Below are 16,776 nucleotides of genomic sequence, written 5' to 3'. Positions count from 1 at the left end.
AGAAATGAAGAGTGAAAACTCTATTGCTCTTTGAACTTAGTGACCTAGGTTTGTTCCAAATTGTACTTGAATCAATTCCAATTAATCTCAGTAGAGAGGAAACCATGAGCATGTTTGAAATGCAGTCTCAGATTAAATTGATAAAAACTGCTTGGTGGTTTGACGTCATAACAACCTGGGCAGATGGCCAAGGTTTGTTATTAACAGGATAATAAAATAAAGTGCAAATAAAAAAAAGTGTTGTTCAAAGGAATATTATCAGTCTGCCTTGCCTTCATTGGGGAGTTGGAGCAGAACATTAAACACAAGTTGTTGGGTTCTTGTGATGCAGTGGTGGTGTCCCTGTCTATGCACTAGAAGACCCATGTTCAAGTTCCACCTGCTACAGGGGTCTGTTGTCTAGATAAACTAATTAAAAGCATCTAAAATACAAAGTTCCACTGATTTCATTTTTTTTACAACAAAAATCCATATTGCATAAGGATCTTTTAATGAAGTCTCAGAACTTAGTGAAAATTTCATTAATTTTTCAACAACCATTTGGAATTGGCACGACCGGTAATGGTGTTTTCCATTAAGCAAGGTCTGCAGAATAAAAAATAAAAATAAAAAACATGTCCAAATAATGTGAAATGTGGATTGCTCATACTAAAAGAATAGACAACTATTTATTTGATAGCCAAGTAAATTTCATGTGAAAATTGGAATTAATTTGTTTTTTGGATGTAGTGCAATCAAAAAAATTGGTTATTTGTGTTATGTAAAGCCTTTGATCCTGAGTTTGGTTGGAACTGCAGAGACAAATGAGATTTACTGCTGTAGGTGTGAATTGAGATTGAAGCTTGTCTGTATATTAAATTGTTGAGTGATGTTTGTTATAGATGTTTCTCGTGAATTATTTCCAATCATAATGTTTCAATAAATTATAAACAGGACTTGCTTCAGTTCTGGCAGCATTTAAGGTCTAAAAAAATACCCAAACAGGAATTTTTCAATGTATTCATCACAACTAAATTATGATGGACAACTAATTAATTATGGACAGAAATTGATAGAAATATTCAGCAGGCCAGACAGCATCTGTAGAGAAAAAAAGAGTTAATGCTCAAGATTTTTGAGGTGGCAGGATTCTCTTCTCTGCTAACGTTGTCAGAAAATACATCCCAGCTGATCATGGCTTCTCTACAGCCGTTTAATGCTTTGAGCAGTGTGGCAAGGGGAGAGATAATGGATGATCTATAAGATTTTCAGAGATAGGAACAGAATAGGTTGCTTGGACTCAAGCTTGCTCTGCCATTCAATGGAGTTATGACTGGTCTGACATTCCTTACGTCCACTTTCCCAGCCTTTCTCCGTAATGCTTGATTCCCCCACAGATCAACGATCGAGCTATCTCAGCCTTAAATATATGCAGGGACTCTGCCCCCACAGCTGTCTGTGGCAAGGAGTTCCAAAGACATTCAACCCTCTGAGGGAAGAAGTTCCTCCTCATCTCAGTCTTAAAATGGCACCCCTTTTTGTTAAAGACTGTGTGCCCTTTTATCCTCGGAAACTCCTCATTCTTCTAAATTCCAATGAATAGACTCCCAAGCTATTTAACCTTTGCTCATCAGATAATTCCTTCATTCCAAGGATCATTCTAGTTAACATTCTCTGAACTGCCTCCAAGGAAATGATACCTTTTCGTTAAGTGAGGGGACCAAAACTGCTCACAGTACTCCAGATATCATTTCACTAGCACCTTATGCATTGCAGTGAGACTTTCCTACTATTAGTCTCCAACCTCCTTGACATAGGGACAACATTCCATTAGCCTTCCTATTTATCTGCTGCGTCTGTAGCTTTGTGTTTCGTGTACAAGTACCCCCAAGTCCCTTGTGTTGCAGCTTTCTGCAAGTTTTTCCACATTTGAATTATATTCTATTCTTTTATCTTTATAACATCTGTTCTTTTGTTCTCCCTTCCAAAATTTTCCCACATTACACTCCACTTCCCAACCTTTTGCTCACTTACTTAACCTATCAATATCTCTCTGTAAACTGTTTGTCCCTCTTGCAACTTGCTTTTGCATCTATTTTTGTGCGGTCCCAGGACACATCCCTGTGGAACCCCACTGGTGGAAGGTCACCACCTTGCTATTTCCTGCCTATTAGCAAGTTCACAATTTCTAACACCATGGACTAATATCTTATGACTTCACCTTCTGTAAGGGACCTTGTCGACTGCCTTCTGGAAGTCCATGTACATGTTTCTGAAAACATTTGTTACGATGTCACATGGCAGATTGGTTATTAAATTAGAAATGTTTGGAAATAAAATCAGAAATTGCTGTAAAAACTCAGCAGGTCTGGCAGCATCCGTGGACAGAAAGCAAAGTTAACTTTTCGGATCCAGTGACCCTTTTTCACTGGACCGAAAGAAAGAAGGGTCAATGAAACTAAAACGTTAACTTTGCTAAGTCTCCATAGATGTTGGCAGACCTGCTGAGTTTTTCCAGGAATTTCTGATTTCCAGTGTCTGCAGTTCTTTGTTTTTTTTTGTTTAGAAATGTTTGGGATTGATGGGTCTTTGGCAGCATAGGTTACAAGTTGACTAAAGGATGGGAAACAGGGTATGTATAAGTGGGCAGTTACCGGTTTGGAGAGGAGTTGAAAGTGGTGTTCCCCAGGGATTGGTATTGGAACCCTTGCTTTTTCTAATTTATATAAATAATTTAGAGAGGGCCGTTTCGGGTGAAATCTCTAAATTTGCAGATGATTCTAAGCTAGGGAGAACAGCAAATTGTAAAGATGACATTGAGCAAGTTCAGGAGGACATTGACAAGATGGCCAAATAGGCAGTCACCTGGTAGATGAAATTGAATGCGGAGAAATGTGAAGTAGTGCATTTTGGTAGAAGAAATATGGAAAGATTATTAGACTGCTAACAGACCTCTCTAATTTCAAATCTAATGTTGACCTTGCTTAGTGCACCTCCTGTGTAGTTGTGACCGTGTATGTCTCATCTGTCTAAGCACTCAATAATCTGTATATCCTTATTTACTATGATCTGCCTGTACTGCTTGCAAAGCAAAACTTTTACTGTCTAGGAGATAGCGAGAACTGTAGCTGTTGGAGTCAGAGTTAATAGGATGTGGAGCTGGAGGAACAGAGCAAGTCAGGCAGCATGAGAAGAGCAGGAAAGTCAATGTTTCGGGTTTACACCCTTCATCAGGACTTTTCACTTAGGCATATACGACAGCAATAAATCAAATCAAAATAGGTACCATACAGGCTAATGGTACAACATTGAGGAGAGTACAGGAGTAGAGAGCGTTCATGCGCATAATTCTTTGAAGATGGCCAGGCATGTTGGAACAGTTAAAGTTTTTGGATCCTTGCCTGGGAGAGTGGTGGTGGTGGATTCCATAGGACGTTTCAAGAGAGAGCCAGATATAAATTTGAAAGTTATGAATATCAAGGGCAAAAGAGATGGGGCTGGAGAATGGGACAAGCTGGGTAGCACTTTTGGGAATCAGTTTAGAATGGTCTCCATGTGTACTATAATTCAATAATACATCTAATGGTTTCCGTCGAGCTGCTCTGGTTGAGACTTTGTCAAAAAACTGTAATAAATTAGTCAAACTCTATTTCACTTTCATGATACCATATTGACTTTGCTTGATTAGATTTTTCCAAATGTTCTGTTAGACCCTTAATAATTGATTCCAATATTTTTCCAGCAATAGATGTTAGGCTAATTGATCTATAGTTGCCCACTTTTTGTCTGTCTCCCTTTTTGAATAGTGGCATCACATTAATAGTTTTCCAATCCTCTGGTTCTTATCCAGAATCCAAAGATATTCGGAAGTTTTCAACCAATGGAACCATTGTCTCTGTAACTACTACTTTTATGATCCTATGATGTAAGCTATCAGCACCAGAGGACTTGGCTGCCTTCAGCCCCATTAGTTTGTCTCCTCCAGTGATTGTGATAGTGCTTAATTCCTCCCCTGTATTCTTTGCGATGTTTGAAGTATCTTCTACTGTAAAGACTGACCCAAAATATCTGTTTAACTCTGCCATTTCCCCTTTTCCCATAACGGTCTCCCCAGATTCATTTTCTATGTTCACCTTGACCTTTCTGTTCCTTTTTATATGTTTAAAGAAGCTGTAATTGTCAGTTTTTATGTTCCTCACTAAATTGTCCTCTTAGTTTACTTTCTCTCTCTGTATTATCTTGTCAGTCTTCCTTTGCTGGATTCTATATAGTAAGACCAAGGAGGTTGAACCCGTAGTGATGGGTTGGTCTGGAAAGGGAGCCAGTGATAGAGGCAGTGCCTCCCCATTCCACTCCTGCCGATTGCTTAAAAGCCAGCTTATCTGGTGGGTTATCTTTCCCGAGCCATCACCACAACCCCATTCCTGAAATCCTCATGCTGTTGTTCACTGTTTCAGGTCTGTGACTTTTCAATCTGTTGAGTATTTCCAGCATTTTCTCTTTCATGTTCAGATTTCCAGCATCCACAGTTTTGCTTTTGTGATTAATTATTGATTTTACTTAATACTTGCTGTATTGCATTAATTGTCTTTACATTCATTTGGAATCTGTTGAAAATCTTTGGCTGTATTCATGTTGCATTCTGCCGATCTGGAAATGTTGTGATTATGTGAAATCATATTTAACCTATGAAAAAGAACATTGTAAAATGGGTCATTGTTGATTCTTGTGGTTGAACAACTGAAAATCAGATTGTCCAAGCATTTACACCTTTGCGATTGTTGAGATGTAAGGCTACTTGTGATAATTGTTGAACAGTGAGCAGAAAACCATCATTGAGGGACTGCAATTTGTGACAGAACTCATTCAGCAAAAATCTGTAAGTCAAAATGGTTACAGAGAAGAAGTTTTAACTGTTCCTCAGACTAGAACAAATTTAAACAAAAACAGAAGTTGCTGAAAAAGCTCAGCAGGTCTCGTAGCATCTGTGAAGAGAAAATCAGTTCTGAGGAAGGTCACCGGACCCAAACTGTTAACTCTGATTTTCTATTCACAGATGCTGCCAGACCTACTGAGCTTTTCCAGCAACTTTTGTTTTCGTTTCTGATTTAGAGCATCTGCAGTTCTTTTGGTTATTATTTAGAAGAATTTTAGCCCTACCTTGGGGATTGAAACTGAAAAGTAGTAAAGTATTGAAAATGTTGATGGAATATGTATCTTTCTATGTTGTAGTGGCAATCGCCCATCTTTTTGTGGTGATAATCTGCCATTTTTGTTTGCTCTGGCCTACATCTGACTCCAGACCCACAGCAATATGGTTGACTTTTAACTGCCCTCTGGGCAAATAGGGATTGGTAACAAACGCTGGCAGTGATAGCAATTGTTAGCACACTCATCACAACTCCATGCATTTACAGTTTGATGCATGTGAGAGGAAATGAATTTAATTATGGAGTTCCTATCAATATTAACCAAAGAGCTTAGTTTCGATTTTGCATTTAGTTTCATTGAAATTATCTTGCTTCCATTGTAGTTTGACTTCTGGTGCAACTTTATTTTAAACATATGCTTGGTAGTTGTTTTTGTTCATTGCTATTTTGTTTTTCGTTTCCTAACAGTTTGTGCAGAAGCTTTCAACCCAGATGACGATGATGAGGAGGATACAGAACCAAGGGTAAGATATATGGAGTCCATAAAGCTTCAGAACTTTTACAGTGGTAAAGATTGCAACATGCAGTTGCACATGCAGTTTCTTCCTTTGGCTGCGGCCTGGGAGCAGAATCAAAAGTGCAGGTGAATGGGATTAGTACAGTTTGGTGTCTGTCAGTTGACATAGACATGGTAGGCCAAAGGGACTGTTTCTATGCTGTATGACTCTGTTTAATTTTACTGAAAAAAACACGAACAGAATGCATATTTTCAATTAACTACTCCTGTCAAGCTGTTCTAAACATAGTGATTTTTTTTTGCTGTAAGAAAATTGGGAAAGTACTGAAGCAGTCTTGAAATGATTAATTGACACTGAATTATGTTCACATATCTTTGGCAGTTGGCATATAGGTTTTAACTTAAATTGAGCTGTTGACCTAATGTGAGATTCCTTACTGGATCATTTAATTATTTTAAAAAACACAATTCCCTCAAGTGTAAGATTTTATTTAAATAAAAATTATTGAATTGGGAGGGAGTTATCTCTTGGGGTTTTAAATTTATTTGGTGTTTTCTGATTTACTCTCTTAATTTCAGTACTAGATATTGCATCGCTATTATAAAAAAGAAGTCACCTGAGTCTGTGCGCTCTGATGTTTTTGTTTATTAAAGCACTTACTGTCTGTAAATTGGGCATTAGAGATTAATGTTACCAGTTAGCTCCCACCTGTAGTTTTGGCCAAAATAATTATTATTGCTTATGGGATAAAGGGATTGGAAATGAAATTGACTAATAGAAAGACTAGTAAGCCATTGCCAATTAGTTGTCCTGCAGTGTAGACATCCTGCAATGATTGTACAGTTGAATAGAAGCTTATGATTTGCCCTTGTAAAATTGATTTTCTACAAATGAGTTGCATATAAAATATTGCACAGCGGGTCAGGGCAGCACTGAGTTGTTAGAATTGTCAGCTAACTTTAAATTTAAAGGGTGGTTTACAGTCTCGCTCCAAACATTTGGGGACTGGTGAAGAAACACTTTGTTGATTTAAATGACAGTTCATCCAGAGCTAAATGCAGAAGAATTTAAAGACTTGAACTTGTTCAACCAAAGTTTGGTCAGATAACTATAGATTCCCTATCGAAAGTTCAGAAACAGATACGTTTCTGTTAGTTTGAAGGGCAAAACTGGTAGGTACAAGGAATACTGGATATCTAGAGAAATTAAGGCTGTTGGTTGAGAAAAAGGAGGAGGAGGTATAGACAGCTGAGATCGAGTGCATTGCTTGAGGAGTATAAGGGCAGCAGGAGTATACTTAAGAGGGAAATCAGGAGGGCAAAAAGGCAACATAAGATAGCTTTGGCAAATATAGTTGAGAATCCAAAGAGAATCTGAGGTACATTAAGGGCAAAAGAGTAAATAGGGAGAGAGTTGAGTCCCTTAAAGATCAACATGGCTGTCTATGTGTGGAACCACAGGAGATGGGTGAGTTACTAAATGAATATTTCGTGTAAACATTTACTGTGGAGAAGGACAAAGAAGCTCTGGTACTTGAGGAGATAAGTAGTGATGTCTTGAAAAAAGTTCAAATTACAGAAGAGGACAAGCTGGAGGTCTTAAAACATATAAAGGTAGATAAATCCCAGGACCTGATCAGCTGTTTCCCAGAACTTTGTGGGAAGCTTGGGAAGAGATTGCTGAGCCCTTTGCTGAGGTACTTGCATTATTGACAGCCACAGGTGAGGTGCTGGAAGACTGAAGATTGGCTAATGTGCTGTTATTTAAGAAAGTCTGTAAAGAATAGCCAGGGAAGTATCAACCGGGGACCCTTAAATCAATGGTGGGTAAGTTGTTGGAGGGGATTCTGTGGGACATGATTTACATGCATTTGGAAAGATTATGGATAGTCAACATGGCTTTGTGAGTGGGAAATCATGTCTCTCCTAACTTCTTTGAGTTTTTTGAAGAGGTGACAAAGAGGATTGAACAAGGCAGAGCAGTAGACATTGTCTATATGGACTACAGCCAAACATTTGACAAAGTTCTACATGGTAGACTAGTTAATAAGGTAAGATCATCTGTGATCTAGGAGGAGCTAGCCAATTGGATACAAAATTGACTTGAAGAAAGGAGATGAGATAGTAGGAACTGCAGATGCTGGAGAATCCGAGACAACAAGGTGCAGGGCTGGATGAACACAGCAGGCCAAGCAGCATCATAGGAGCAGAGAGGCTGACGTTTCGGGCCTAGACCCTTCATCAGAAAAGGGGGAGGGGAAGGGGGTTTTGAAATAAATAGGGAGAGAGTGGGAGGCGGATAGAAGAGGGATAGAGGAGAGGATAGGTGGAGAAGAAACAAACAGGTCGAAGAGGCGGGATGGGGCCAGGAAAGGTGAGTGTAGGTAGGGAGTTAGGAAGGGGATAGGTCAGTCCAGGGAGGACGGACAGGTCAAGGGGGCGGGATGAGGTTGGTCGGTAGGAGATGGAGGTGTGGCTTGAGGTGGGAGGAGGGGATAGGTGGGAGGAAGAACAGGTTAGGGAGGCAGGGACGAGCTGGACTGGTTTTGGGATGCGGTGGCGGGAGGGGAGATTTTGAAACTTGTGAAATCCACATTGATACCATTGGGCTGCAGGGTCTCAAGGTTTTAAAAAAAAATATCTAAATATTACATCCAAGTTGAGATTATATCGACACAATACTACCTCACCTGAATTGTGATTGGAACTCACCTTGTATCATTGATCCTTTTGTTAAAAAGAAGAAATCCTCTTGTGACGTTCCTGTTTGCATTAATTCCAAAGAAGATGATACATCCTGAAATTCTTGTAGCTGGTGTCAAAGGGCACATAACTCTCTCTCAAACGTAGTTTTCTGGTCCACACAACTTGAATAGATATTACTATCTGCCACCACGAATTGGCTGCGTGTAAACATGGACCCACAAACTTATTCCATCAACAGTCAACTAACATTTTGATTTGGATTCCAAGAAAACATGATGCGGTTAGTTTGTTACGACCGAGATGAAAGGCGTGCACTGCTGCTCCACTGCACTAATCACAATGTAAAACAAAATATTGACTTGTACCCAAGTTTTGATATGATCATTCATGGGCTTTCTCCACATTAGACTTGGAACATAAAAATTAATTTAATTATAAAACAACTAATTTAATGAAGAATTGGCAAATGCAGAGAATTTATAATTTATAATTTGAACATCTTACCCCTCTAAATAACACAAAGCATGCGTACAGACGTGTGCACAAATACTGTCTCACTTGCGCAATCACGTGTGCACATACTGTCAATTTCAGAAAATCACTTTTCAGGTGAAGGGAAAAGATTGATTTCTCTCTGCAGATATTTCACTTTGAAAGAGAAAAACACTTTTTCTGGCTAATATAACTATTCTTGAAGGCAAAAATCATAAGGCATAGAATATTCTGAAATTCGTTGATCTGATGTTCTTGCATGTGTGATCAAATAACTGTGCGTTGTTGGCTCTGGGATCTTGGCAGGCACAGCTCAGGAAATATGACATTGAGAAGTCCTTTCACTCGCTTATACAGAAGAACAATCAAGTTATTTCCTAGTCTGTCAGAAACAGGAGACACAAGCTGAACAGTTTGTTCTATAGCAAGTTTTCTTCCACCTGAAAATCCAAACACAAACTCCAATCCTGCAAACATTTATTCAAACAGAAGACTTGTAATATCCAGGTGTAAAACAGTCAGATTTTTTTTACCTAGAGTGAGTTCAAACAACCAAGACCAGCAATCATCTGTATGATTTCCAATCAATGCCTTTTATTTTAAAACCTGCCATGTGTCTTTTCATTCACCTTTAAAAGAAGCAATCTAGCTATTGCCACAATCCCAAGTTCTTAAAAATGATTAAATATGAAGCTTTTCATAACAAATTGAATAAGTAGTCCATTTAGCTCTTTAATCTACTTATGAATCTAGCTTCAGTACAACTGGATAATTGGAAGGTTCAAAAGTGGAATAAATGCCATATTCCATTTGGAGCTCTTGAGCACGTCCTCCTTGAGACAAAAATATAAAACGATAGGAGTACTCAGCAGGTCTGTGGAGAGAGAGGCAGTTAATATTATAAGTTTGATGAACTTCATCACAATTGGAATGAGAGTAAATCCTCGCTGTGATTGCTGAAAATTGTAACTTGAAATGAAGCAACTTGAAACAAATCATGTGTTCTCACTAAAATCAATGGAAAAGTTGTAATTAAGTTCTGTAGGAAACCCCCTAACAGAAAATAAAACATTTAGCCCTTTACATTTGAATTGTTGCTTTGGTAAATGAAGAAAGAAAATGCTTGAAACAAAATAAAATTTTAAAAAATGCAGTAAAACTAATATAGGATGAATTTGTTTCCACTGGTTGATGGTTCTCTTCGCCACACATCTTACTGCCTGATCATTCTGGATGCTGCCATCTTTTACTCTCACCAAACCTTCAGATTGAAGATTCTCTTTCCCTAATCCATCTTCTTACTGTGGCCCCTCCAACTGGAGTCTATGCTGCTACCAGACTCTCAATCTTGCCAATCCTCCTCTTGGCTAAACCTCCCACTTCTGACTCTGCTGTTCACTGCTTCCCTTTCCTGAACATTTGTGATTGAAGGAGCTGTAAGTTGTGCTCAGACCCAGGAAATGCAAAAGCAGTGACGGCATTGAAAACTCCAGCCCCAGCTTAGCACTTGGAAATGTCCTTGAGACCTGTACTTTTGCAGACTTGGAGCTCCAGCTTTGGGTTGGATCAGGACCTAGAAAACCACTTAGCAAGGGAATATGGGTTCTGAAACGGGTGCTATCCAGAATAAGAAAACGGGATGGAGACTATGATCGGAATTAAAAACAGAAAGTGGTGGAGATCCTCCGCAGTTCTGTTAGCATCTGTGGAGAGAGAAACTGTGGTAATGTTTCAAGTCAGTGATGATTCTTTTGATCTGGAATTATTGAATTCAGTGTTGCTGTAAAACGCATCATCTAAAGATGCAATGCTGTTCCCTGAGATTGATTGGACCAGGATAGGGTGGGCTTGCCAAACAGCTGCAGAAATTGAATTTAAGATCAAGCCTCAGTTCTCTCTGGAATCTGAAATGTCCAGTATTACCATCAAATGGGTTTGCAACATCATTCAAATTTATTGCTTTGGACTGGTTTTCTTTCTGAAATTAGTTTTAACTGTTGCGGCAAACTTTATTTTTTGGAAATTTTGCCCCACAGTGAGAGAATAATTGAAAGTTAGCCTCTCAGACCCAGGAGAGAAAAGGGAAAACCAAGCCTTTAATAGAAGGCTGAGAGTGCAGAGGTTGGAGTAAGTAGTGTGTCAAAATGACAGATAACCTAAAATTTAGGGTCGCTATTGTGAACTGAATGGAAGTAGAGCCATAGTCATACCACATAACAGTGGGCCCTTCAGCCCACCATATTTATGCTGACCAATAAACACCAAACTATGCTATTATATCCCAGCACGCTAAGCAATCAAGAGTGTTCTCTAAATTGAAAACTTGATCTGTATTTTGTATCCAGAGTGCACAAGAGGCTGCATCATGAGCTGTGAACATGGTTTACTCAACTGAAAGAAGTAAATGGAATTTTAACTGGAAGGAATGTTTGAGGCAGTTGCAATGAAATTTGGGTTTTGACTTGTGATGTATTGTTTTTGCTGTCAGAGTCTAAATTAATGGCACAATAGGTGCAATATGTAATTTTGAATCTTTTTGGAATACTTGACACCTGATCACTTGGGTTACTGATAAGTCGATATGGCTTGACTTCAGTATATTGTCATTTTGAAGCATCGTTCACCAGTCTAATAGTTGCCAGGTTGTTGCATTTGAGAGTAAGTTATACAACCACAATTTCCCAAGTGCCAAAAAGCTCATATAATCATTGTACATGATCTGATTGACGCATTCAGAAGAATTGTAAGCCAAAGGATAATCACAAGAATGGCAGTGAGGCTAGGGTACAGAGCCAACCGCTGTCTAGAATTGGAGTCTTACAGTAGTGGAGGAGAGCCTTTGGCCCATTGTTCCTGTGTTGGCTTTTCAAAAGAGCTGTACAATTTAGCTCCACACCCCTGCTTTTTCCCTTTGACTGCACAATTTAGTTCCACACCCCTGCCTTTTTCCTTTGACTGTTCAATTCAGTCCTCTTCAATTGCGTTTAGAAAATTACAATGAAATCTGATCCACTACACTTTGAGGTATGGATCACAGATGGTGCCAGACCTGCTGAGTTTTTCCAGCACTCTGTTTTAGTTGCTGTTCTTAACAATTTGTTCTGTGACAACATTTTGCTGCAGTTTCCCTCAAACTGCTTTTTCACTTAGTTTTAATCTATGATAGCTGGTAATCTGTGCTGCTCCATCTAATTGTGCATTGTGCTAGACATTTCAAAGACAAATGGGAAGAAAAGACTTCATGAAAGTTCTGTATCCCCATGTGGCTGGAACCCACCACACTTTATCTAAGGAAAGATGTGCTGGCAATGGAGACAGTCCAGAGAAGGGTAACTAGGTCGATAACATGTATGAAAGCACGGCCTCATGAGGAGAGGTTGAGTAGGTTGGACCTGCATCCATTGCAATTTATAAGAATGAGAAGCAACCTTATTTAAAACATGCAAGATTCTTAGGAAACTTGATAAGTCAGATGCAGAGAGGTTGTTTCCTTTATGGGAGAGTCTAGGACAAAAGGGAATAATCTCAGAATAAAGAGTTTAAGACAGAACACAAAAGGAATTTCTTCTCCCAAAGGGTAGTGAACCTGTGGAATTCTTTACTGCAGAGGGCAGTCAAGGCTGGGCCTTTAAGTATATTCAAGACTGACATAGATTGTTAATCAGGAGTTGTAAGGAAAAGGCAGGAAAGCAGAGTTGTAGATTATCGGTTCAGCCGGAATCTGATTGAATGATGGAGCAAGCTCAATGGGCTACATGGCTTAGTTTTGCTTCTGTGGTCTTATGAGTGCAGAAGACCAGACTGAAGCATCAACATCTTGTCAGCCTGTCTGGCTCTAGATAATTCATCTTGGCCAGAGAACCCAGTCTTCAACTAATTTGACGAATTCCATGAAGAAATGGTTTAGTGCACTGTTCTTGGAATCCAGAAAAGTATATAGGCAGCAGACTCCTTCCCACTGAAGACTGGGACTCCAGAACTAGCCATACCTCTAACCAGGATGTGCTAGTGTATTGACAATGACCAGAAAATGGGAAATTATCCAACCACATCCCATCCTCAAAAAGTAGGACGCTTCTAATTCAGACGTTCAGTGCCTTTTAGTGTGCTACCGGTCATTAGCAAAGCACTGGAATGTGTTATTGACAGTACTATTAAATGATATGCTCACTAATAATCTGCTTCCCTGTTGCTATTGTAGGTTTCAATAAGCCCATTTTGTGCCAGAACTCCGAGCATTGGTCCAAACACACGAATACGTATAGAATTCCGAAGGCGTTGCTTAAATGACTGCCTCTATATCAAACTAGCTTGGAATGAGCGTGACCACAGGTGCCCTAGTAAACTTAAAGTCAGAGGGAATTGGAAAAAAAGTTGCCAATAGTTGGAATTCTACTTAGCATGAAGGAAGATGGTTGTGAAATAAAAGCTAGGTGCTGGAGAAATCAGGCCTGGCAGTATCTGAGCATCAGAGTTAATATTTTGAGTCCAGTGTAGCTCTCTTTTGGAACTGTTGAAGGTTGCTATTGTTGGGGGCCAATCATCTTGACCTAAGGCATTGCCACGTGCTCTCAGGAGTGTCCTTGCCTGAGACATTTATGCTCACAGCTCATGAATTTTTTATTGAATTGTTTATATTTTCTAAAAGTATTTTCTTCTTCTTCAGGTTGTTTACCCAAAAACAGATGATCAACGAGCTAGATTACAGGAAGCCTGTAAGGATATTGTTCTGTTCAAAAATCTTGACCAGGTAAGTTTACCATATTTACTTTGGTGTTTTGTGATGATCTGAGCTCTGAGCGGATCTTAGTTTTTTTTAATCCAAATGCAGTTTTCAGGATATTGAAGATATTTCTACATGCATCACTTCTCTTGGCTGATTACGCCATTCTATGGAGACGAGAGGCTGAGGTACCTGAGGTTGTCCTCGGGCTTGGTGATTGAAGCATTCTCTTCAAATGGAAATTGGCTATCTTGAGTGTAATTTGAGGCACCTCAGCAATGTGACGAGGAGGAATGGTGTTCCGCATTTGATTGCAATTAACTAGTCTCTCAGTATTTGTTGTTCAGGCCAATGAGGGGATTGAGTACCATGTACCCAGGTTTGTTGACTTTTAGGACTAATAACCAGTTAAGAGGATACAAAGACACTATAAAGGGACACCGAACAATTAAGTGTTTGGGTAAGAAGGCCATAGTTGGGGTAAAATGTGACCTGGTGCATTGAGTATAGGAGTTGGGAGGTCATATTACAGCTGTACATGACATTGATTAGACCACTTTTAGAATACTGCGTTCATTTCTGATCTCCCTGCTAAAGGAAAGATATGAAACTTGAAAGACTGCAGAAAAGATTTACAAGGATGTTGCCAAGGTTGAAGGGTTTGAGCTATAAGGAGTTGCTGAACAGGCTGGGGCTATTTTCCCTAGAGCGTCGGAGGCTGAAGGGTGATCTTGTCAGAGATGTACAAAATCATGAGGGGCATGGATAGGGTGGACAGATGAAGTCTTTTCGGGAGTCTGAAATTGAAGGGCATAGGTTTAAAGTGAGAGAGGAAAGATTTAAAAGGGACCTAATGGGCAGCTTTTTTTACACAGAGGTGGTGCATGTATGGAATAGGCTGCCAGACGAGAGGCTGGTACAATTACAACATTCAAAAGCCATCTGGATGGGTCTATGAATAGGAAACATTTAGAGGGATATGGGCCAAATGCTGGCAAATGAGACCAGATTAATTTAGGGTATCTGGTTGACATGGATGTGTTGGTCCTAAGGGCCTGTTTCCATGCTGTACGTCTGTGACACTATAAGTGTGAAATTATCCACATGGCTAGGAAGAATAGAAAAGCACAGTTCTTTGCAGAAGATAAGGAACCAATAAATTTGTACTCAGTGGGATTTGTAGACACCACAAGTATTTATTGTGCAGCCCTAGTAGTTGGCCATGAGGAGATGGTGAGCCTTTTGTAACTGTTACAAAACCCTCTGGTAACTTCTGCTGGAGAATGTACAGATGTGGTATTATGACGACGCTTTATATTTAAGATTGCTTGGAGGATTTCCGTTGTGAAGGATGGAGGTCAAAAGGAATTTATTTTAGGCTTTGAGGACGTACCAGGAGTGGTTTCTTTAAAAGAGGTCATAGGATGTTCACTGTGGACAGTGGAAATCTTTGTTAACAGGGTTTCCCAGACATCAGAAATAAGAACGTAAAATGGAGAGACACAGCCTGACTGGCAGCATCTGTGGAGAAAGCAACAGAATAAATGTTCTGAGTCCAAAGACAACTCTTTGGAATTCAGAAATAGCTGCAAAACGTTTCAGCCTATTTGTGTTGTTTGACAGCAGGGGGATGTATGTCTCCAACCTTGGAATTTGAAATCGTATAACTGCTGATAATTACTTGCTTTGCTGTAGACTCCCCTTGGCAATGTTTTCTGCAGTGACTGGCTTAGAAAGAATCTTATTTTATCTGCTCAGTTGGAGAAAAGCCTGCTAAGAGCCAGTTACATTGGAGAGGCACTTGATAAGACCAAGCTGAGATGAGGAAAGATTGCTGTGAATAAGCTGTGCACAGCTGATTGCTTCCATTCTGAAAAGAAAATTCTTTAAAATAGGTGCAGGAGTAGGCCATTTGGCCCTTTGAGCCCGCACCACCATTCAATATAATCATGGCTGATCAGGCAATCTCAGTATCCCACTCCCACTTTCTCTACATATCTCTTGATCCCTTTAGCTGTAAGGACCACGGCCAGCTCCCTCTTAAATATATCTAACAAACTGGCCCTAACAGCTTCCCCGGTCATTCTTCTGAATTCCAGAGAGTACAACCCCAGTCGATCCAGTCTTTCCTCATATGTCAGTCCTGCCATCCCAGGAATCAGTCTGGTGAACCTTCACTGGGCTCCCTCACCAGCAAGAATGTCCTTCCTCAGACTAGGAGACCAAAACTGCATGCAATACTCAAGGCGTGGGCTCACCAAGGTCCTGTTTAACTGCAGCAAGACATCTTGACTCTGATACTCACTATGAAGGAGAGCATACTATTAGCTTTCTTCACTGCCTGCTGCATCTGCATGCCAACCTTCAGCGACTATACCACCATGACACCCAGGTCTTGTTGGAACTCACCTTTTCCTAAGCTGCCACCATTCAAATAATAATCTGCCTTCCTGTTTTTGTGACCAAAGTGGATAACCTCACATTTATCCACATTGTATTGCATTTGCCCACTCAGCCAGTCTGTCTAATTTACGCTGTAGCCTCTTAACCTCTTCTTCACAGCACAACTGCCACCCACCTGATTATCTGCAAATTTGAAGATATAGCATTCACTTCCTTCGTCCAAATTGTTAATGTATATTGTGAACAACATTTGAAAGAGCATCCCAAGATTTTATTTACTGAGCAAGTTATGTCTGCAAGACTTGAGAGACAACTTTTAATAACGAGGCGACACATATCAAAACATCAAAGCAACAGACCTCAGGACACGTATGCCTTTTCCCTTTGTAATCAAGAATAGCACATTTGCCAAATTTGTTTCTTTTTCCCAGAAAGTCTGTCTGCAGTGAAATCTGTTTTGTTCTAATCGTTTTCTGAAGTTTGTGTGTGTTTAGACATTTTATGTCATAGAGTCGTACAGTTTTTACTGCGCAGAAACAGACCGTTCAGTCCAACTTGTCCATGCTGACCAGATATCCTAAACTAATCGTCGCATTTGTCATCTCCCTCTAAATCCTTCCTATTCATAAATCTGTCCAGATGGCTTTTAAATGTTGTAGTTGTACCCACCTCCACCACTTCCTCCAGCAGTTCATTCCATACTGCCGTAGTGTGATGGAATACTCCCTAATTACCAGGATGGGTGCAGCTCCAACAACGCTCAAGAAGCTTCAAAACGTCCAGGAGAAAGCAGTCTGCATGATTGG

General features: G+C 39.8%; 1 protein-coding gene across 1 annotated transcript in view; it reads left to right on the top strand.

Moving 5' to 3' along the window:
• prkar2aa (protein kinase, cAMP-dependent, regulatory, type II, alpha A) overlaps positions 1–16,776 on the top strand; it is a 209,071-nt gene that overhangs the window by 108,407 nt on the left and 83,888 nt on the right. Inside the window, exons 3-4 of the mRNA XM_048606153.1 lie at positions 5,598–5,653; positions 13,511–13,594. Coding sequence (XP_048462110.1) covers positions 5,598–5,653; positions 13,511–13,594 — 140 coding nt within the window. The remainder of the gene's footprint in view (positions 1–5,597; positions 5,654–13,510; positions 13,595–16,776) is intronic.

This window comes from Rhincodon typus, chromosome 16 (assembly GCF_021869965.1).
Source record: "Rhincodon typus isolate 14 chromosome 16, sRhiTyp1.1, whole genome shotgun sequence".
NCBI lineage: Eukaryota > Metazoa > Chordata > Chondrichthyes > Orectolobiformes > Rhincodontidae > Rhincodon > Rhincodon typus.
This window is presented reverse-complemented; position numbering and strand designations above follow the sequence as displayed.